General features: G+C 40.0%; 1 protein-coding gene across 1 annotated transcript; it reads right to left on the bottom strand.

Moving 5' to 3' along the window:
• Positions 1–3,883: 3,883 nt before the first annotated feature.
• On the bottom strand, positions 3,884–5,011 carry LOC148013033 (cation transporter HKT1;5-like). The gene is made up of 2 exons (XM_087667839.1): positions 4,577–5,011; positions 3,884–4,435 (listed from the first exon to the last, which is right to left on the bottom strand). Exons 1-2 carry the CDS (start codon positions 5,009–5,011, stop codon positions 3,884–3,886), a joined length of 987 nt encoding a protein of 328 aa, XP_087523965.1.
• Positions 5,012–6,923: the final 1,912 nt, after the last annotated feature.

The following is a 6,923-nucleotide window of genomic DNA, read 5'->3' as shown; positions in this document are numbered from 1 at the left end:
TTGCTTATTATGCATTCTCTATTTAAAAAATTTATATCAATAAATTAATGACTCACTTTTCTTTAAGTGTTGATGATGATCTAGCATGGCCATGAGACCATTTAGAGACCAGTATTCCTAGTGCATCCCTTAATGGGGTGATCAAAGCATTGTGACGAGGATATTTGGTACATACATTACAAGCTATGAAGGGGGAAATAAGTGTCTGCCAAGTGTAAGAGTATACACAAAAACCACGAAGTTACACACAAATGAGGATGGATCGAGTTCTAAGAAGAGGAAGTGCATTAGCAATATGTATATATATTTATATGTGCATACGGGGACGCCTGGGAAGTTTACTTGTGTGTAATGAGCATTGCATTTATTTGGGGTCATCCTCTCCCTTACAAGTCAAGGTTTAAGGTAATTTCTTTCATTAATAAAGACAAGAGAGATAATTCTCTCACTAAGAAAGATGAGATACATGATCCTCTGGAAGTGAGGAGAGAAGTGATTTTCTCTCTCTAAGGTCTAAAATGACACAAGCATTTGTGTGGAATTCAATCTTAACGTTGAGACCCAATGAACTCTCCTTATCTATGGCTCAAGGTGGTTGCATGACCACAAGTTAAGAGTACAGTTTAAAAACCTTTTTTTCTTTTTAAATATCTCGTGATAGAAATACGATCTCTAAAAACAGCCCACCAAGGTTATCGAAAACAACGATATCTACTACTTTCATGTTGGAAGTTTTTTCATTCGAGCAACGCAGAGAGAGATATCTCAAAATTGGTGTTGCAGAGTAGGTCTTCGAATAGCCACATCTTGCATGAAGATCAACCTTTCCAAACTTGGCACTCAAGTCTCTCTCTAAGAAGAGAAGCTCTTGAAATCCTATAAAAGAGGAGGCTCTCCTTGGATGTGGGAGAGGTGAAGAAAGAATCACTTTGCATACATCCAAGAGGAGAAGAGAAAGAGCAAGTGCTGCAGAAGCTTTGTTGAAATTAAGTTCCAAGAGGAGAAGAGAAGGTGCAAATGCTACAGAAGCTCTGTTGAAATCAAGTTCCGAGAGGAGAAGAGAAGATGCAAGTGCTGAGGAATCTCTGCTGAAATCAAGCTCCAAGAGAAGATCCCTATGTACACATATTGTGTAGGAGAGAAGGTGCAAGTGCTACAGAAGCTTTGCTGAGATCAAGCTCCAAGAGGAGAGCCCTACACATATTGTGTAGGAGAGAGGGAGAGACTCAAGAAGGATCAAAAGGTGCCAACTTACAAGTTGTGCAAGTGTTAGCCAGTTGTATATCGTGCAAGGAACCGTGATCTTGTTCCCAATATCTAAAGTTAATAATTTGTTTATGTGTAACAGAGGAGCTTGCTCCTTGTCAATAATATAACTCCACAAGAGGGGGACTGGCCCATCTTCTAGTCCCTAGTGTGTTGTCAATCTCTCTATCTCTCTCTCTACATCTTTCTTTTCTCTCATCTCTTCTCTCCCTGCACCAGCGTTATATTCAACATATATATTTTTAGTATATAAGAAAGTCAAGCATGTCTCTCAAATCTTATAACAGAGAGTGTGTGTATATGTGCATATATACGTATGTTCAATTGTGTGTGTGAATGTAACTAAAGAAAATAAGTATAACTTCCACTCACTCTTCAAGGAAAATCTTTCTTTATTTCTTGAATACCAAACTTCTCTCGTTGTGCTAAATAGGCTTAGGGGCCTTCTGGTTTGTTTGGGGTCCCCAAAGCAAAGCTCTAAAGAATATATAGAATAGATAGGCTTGGGAGCCTTTTGGTTGGTTTAGGATGCCCAAAGGAAAGCTCTAAATAAATATAGAATAGATGTTGAGAATATGGTGCATAATAGAGGTCATGGTTAACTTCAACACTTAACTTTAGGAGTTTGGAAATCCTGCCTAAGATAAATATTATTGAGACAATATTTAAACCTTGCACTTCAAACCCCTAAATAATATAACTCCTTGTATATACACTAGAGATAATTTAAATACCAAAATATGGGGCATTCTCTTTTAGTAGAGGGTCTCTCCCTTTATGCATTTCTCTCTTAAAATCCAATTACCCTTTGTTGAATGTCTACAAATGGAGTAACCTTTGTTACATATGCAAGTCATAGTTATTAAATGTATCAGTGGTCAATTCACATGGTAGGATACATCTATAAAAGTGATAAGAAAAAGGAAAGATGTTGAATGCTTATAGAAAGTTGGAATGAGGTCGCATGTTTGTTTTGATTTGGCACAATGCTCATGTATAGTACAAAATTGTGTGGTAGATAGTTTTGCTCAACTTAAATGAAAATCACATTCAAAAAAATATATTTTCACATATGAAAATTCCATTTCTTGATAGTTTGACTCCATTAATTCTTAGCATTTAAGAAAACTCTAAAATGCATTACAATGAAGGAGCATTACTTCTTTGTGTTTCCTTCATTTTCTTTTGCCTACGTCTCTATTTTTCAACAAGAGTCTGCACTTTTTGTTCTTTCATTCGGTTACACTTTTTATAACACGAGACCAAGTTGTGAGTATTGATAGAAGTGGTCAAAGAGCTAACTACATGTTGATCTTTTATAAGAGATGACTTGATTGTGCTTATGTTTTCAACTTGGGGCCAAGTTGTGAACACTAAAGTGATCAAGGATGCATCTTGTTTATGCAACAATTGGAAAGTGTTAGAAATAGGAAGCAACAATAGCCCAGTCATCACTATCATCAAGAAGTGCACGATGTCTACCCAACATCATAACCACCACCATAGCAAACTTTCCTAATGTGGTCCATTTATGTGAAAAACTATAAGTAATATCACTACATGCAGGGGACTCCCTCGCCAATCGCCTCAACTTTGCAGGTGTAGCCAATTGAGATGTCGACATTGCCATATCCACTAATGCAAAAAAAAAAGCAATGCAATATTACTGACAATCATGAAAATAAAATAAAATATCAAGAAACACAAGAAAAATGCCTATGGATGTATTATTTGTAGTATGTTTTGTGTGAGGGACTTGCTTTGCTTCATAACTTATGCTTCCTCTCAAAAATTGTCCTAAAAATATGGTTAAGAATATTTATTTTTCTTCGAATGACAACAAAAACACACACACCTAGTTTCCTGAAACCTAAACTACAATTACTTTGTTTATCCATAACTCAAAAGTTTCCATAACACTTAGAAGACATACCTGATCATCTCAAATACAATGTTGAAAATCGAGAAGTTTAGTGGATCATGTTGAATTGCATGTTTCTCGCATAAGCATATGAAGAATAGTATCAAAAATAGCATGGAGTCACGAGCTAAAAGCTTGCTACATTGCATGAAGATGTCAGTCGTCTCAGGGTAGTCTTTTGAATTGATTGAATTCTTCATCATTTCCTTGCTATGTTGGTGTGTGACATATATTGGGTACACATCAATATACCTACACAATATCAACCATGGGATGAAGCAAGGTTGTAATTTTTTTAATCTTGATTGATATGCACGTTCGGTGCATCACAAATTGATTATAAGATATTTTCATTAGCTTGTTAGTATTCCCCTCAAACTCTTCCCTTGCCTACCTTATGTTTAAGAATGCTAACTAAAGTTTCTTTCATGGTTGTCTTCCTATAGTAGGGTGAGAACATAAATGCATGGAGCTTCCTATAGTAGGGTGAGACTCGATAACCATGTTGTTTTTATGTTGCGAGTGTTTTAGTTATGATAAATCTATGAGCTATCACGTTGGTAGTTTTGAATCCAAATTAGAATTTTTTCCTATGATGAGTCATGAGCTCCAGTGCTAACAAGCTTTGCCTTGTGAGATGTCTTGCAAGGTTCTTCTTTTACTTTTAAGATTAGGGGCATCGAAGCCTTGGTTTGCTTACATCATGCCCACAAACAAGAGCAGTGTTAGGGGAGATAAGGCAGCCAAATTCACAACACTCATGCCCCCAGTTCGAGTTGAGAGCGATTGCAGCATGCCATCCACGAGCTTATCGCCAGTTCCAAGACCCTGGAAGGCTGAGGAGTTCCAGTCAAGGGTGTAGACGCAAGCCATCTGGAAGCAGTTCAGGAATAGCACGGTAAGCACGAGCCAGAGGGTCTCGAAGCGTGGGAATAGGTGCGAGTAGCATCTTCGGGGGTTGTTTAGGAGGTAGGCATAGGCATGTTTGAGATGGCCTTTGGAGATCTTGTGGAGGCAGAAGATGAGGAGGCGAAGGGTGGGGGGATAGAGCGTGTTGCCAAGGAGGAAGAGTGCACCGAGGCAGAGGAGGGGCGAGGCCCCTTGTTGGAAGGGAACGAGGCTTCGGTCTAGGAGTAAATAGCCTGAGTTGCCGAAGGCCGAGACGACGGAGAAGGCGGAGAAGAAGGAGGGGCTGACGTGGCTTTGCGAGAGGACGCCGGACGCGCGGGGGGTGGCCAGGAAGAAGACCTGGCAAATTGCGTAACCCGCCAGCTGAACCCCCACCAAGTAACCCCCCACCACCCACAACAGGGCCGACACAGCCTCTGCCTCAGCCCTCACTTCTTACTTACGGGACGGCGATAATCCACTACCGTCCGCCTGCTGCACCAGCTCGTCCTGCGCCGCTCCGGCGGCCGCTATCGCTATGGCGTGGTTGTCTCTGCAACCGCTGCGCGATCGCTTGCACATATAATCGCCCGCCGTCACTAAGGACGGCATGGACATCACTCTCCCGATCCCCTCCTCACGATAGCTCAGCTTGCTGCTAGGGAGAATCAGGTGAGGAGCTTTCACGGGCAGGAGCTCCACCATGGCCGCAGAGGAGCTCATGACCCGACGACCCACCGGCCCCCGGCCATGCTTACTACTGCATTCATGGTCGTTATGACCAGGATCACGATAGGCCTGCATCATCTGGTGGTGCCTGACGAAGAGGGGGATCATAGAGGTGAAGACTTGGCCTCCGATTACTGTCAGGAGCATCAAGACGACTTGGTCGAAGAGAGAGAAGCGGTGCATCTCCACACTCGACGGACCCGACATTGTGACAGCCGAAACAGCATTGTATAGAGCATCTATGTATGAGATACGTTGAGAAGAACAAGATGATGATGATGATAAGAACGTTGATGGTGGAGGCTTTGGAAACACCCAGATTGCGAAAGAGCCTAGCATAGCCCAGACGACAAAGTAAGCCACATGGAGTAGCACTACAAGAGAAAGGCCCTATAGACGCGCACTATAGACGCGAAAAAGCGGGCGTGTTTATAAGCATGTGTATTAGTGTGTCTTCACGCTAGTATAAAAAACGCATCTATATATCCGCGCTGATAAACACGCTTATAGCTGCGAAAATACATGCACATATTTTTCATTTCTCATAAAGTCCCTGAATATGACCAAACCTCTTAATAGCTAGTATTTTTTTGAATAGGGCATGATTGGATGTATATACGACATAATTACACTTGGATCATACGCTAGGACATGATATACATGTATAGGGCATATACATGCATAGGACATGATATACATTACCAACTTTACTTCTTTCTGAGTATTACAAATATACATCCAATTATTCAAAGCTAATTACATATATGTGATTTCATGCCCTATATACATCCAATCATGCCCTATATAAATGTGATTGGATGTATATATAAATCAAAGGTTGACTTGCGCATTTGTATATATATATATATATATATATATATATATATATATATAGAGAGAGAGAGAGAGAGAGAGAGAGAGAGAGATAGAACTAATCAATACACTCACATGTCTCATTTAATGTTGTGCACTTAACCTAGCCATGCATGCCAATTCATAGCATGAGTAGATTGATGTAAATCAGTTGGCTTGTGCATATGCAAGCTATTCTAATCATGTCAAGGTGCACTTATAGCTCACATATAATTTTAGATAAGGTGGACCACATGTAAGCAATGTGCACATGTCCTCTTTTCATCATCTTTAGCTAGTGTGTCCACTTGTTGGTAACTAATACCAACAAGCCAACTACAAATCTCTTATCTATGAAATGGATAAGTAAATTAACTTGGTTAATTTGATGAGGCCAAGTTTTCCTTCCATGGACAGTGTGGTTGGCTATATTCTACTTCAAGGTTATAGGAACTTGCATAAGTCAATGGAGCATCCTAAAAATGATGATACTTTAATTACTATATCAAGTTACTTCATGTACATATCTTTGATTGATTGATGGATAATATGCATTTCTCTATCTCTTTTGTGTACACCTTCATTGCATTATCTTTCTCTAGCTAAAAACCATTCGTGCTTTATCCACCTATTGATACTTGCATGCAATTGTAAGTGGGATGGTCTAGTAAGTCACTACATATGTGCCAATTGACTTGCCAATGTGTTATCTCTTATCCTCAAGCTTTGTTATATATGTCACCACATAGGTCAATTGATTTCCTAAATGCATGCATTGATTCCTTAAATTGTTCCTGCACATCTGTAAGCACGTGTAATAGGAATTATCTGTGTATATATACGCGCCATTACATGCGCTGAGACAGACACGCCACGCAAGTATAGAAAAATTTAAAAAAAGTTGTGGCTTTCTTTTCTAACCTCTGCTTTCCTACGTTTTTTGTGCGTTTTCTGCAGTTTGAGCTCGACATCACTAGTTGTGTCTATCTATCACTTCATGAAGACAATGAGGCAAGGAAATAAGAGTAAAAAGAGGATAGGAGAAAAGAAGAGCCAAAGAGTAAAGAATAAGAGCTAAAAAGCAAGAAAGAGAACAAGATTGAAGCAACTTACCAAGGGAAGGGAGAAGGAGGACAAGGAGCTTGCAACCTAGCCGTCGCCACCCATTGGAACAAGCAAAGAAGGTGAGTTCTTCTTCTCTCTCTCAATCTTGTTTGCTTTCTGTGTTTGTTTGTCTCTCTCTTCACATGCTGGATCTTGTCATCTA

The sequence above is a fragment of the Lygodium microphyllum genome, chromosome 26 (genome assembly GCF_053477565.2).
Source record: "Lygodium microphyllum isolate KBCC chromosome 26, Lygodium_microphyllum_v1.1.10, whole genome shotgun sequence".
Classification (NCBI taxonomy): Eukaryota; Viridiplantae; Streptophyta; class Polypodiopsida; order Schizaeales; family Lygodiaceae; genus Lygodium; species Lygodium microphyllum.
Note: the sequence above shows the minus strand (reverse complement) of the source record. Positions and strands in the feature narration are given on the sequence as shown.

Bases quoted from the DNA above. Each gene is read 5' to 3' on its own strand.
- LOC148013033 (XM_087667839.1), bottom strand. From the start codon at position 5,011: ATGTCGGGTCCGTCGAGTGTGGAGATGCACCGCTTCTCTCTCTTCGAC. The intron at 4,436-4,576 runs GTGCAGCAGGCG...GCAATTTGCCAG, and splicing joins GAGCGGCGCAGGACGAGCTG to GTCTTCTTCCTGGCCACCCC.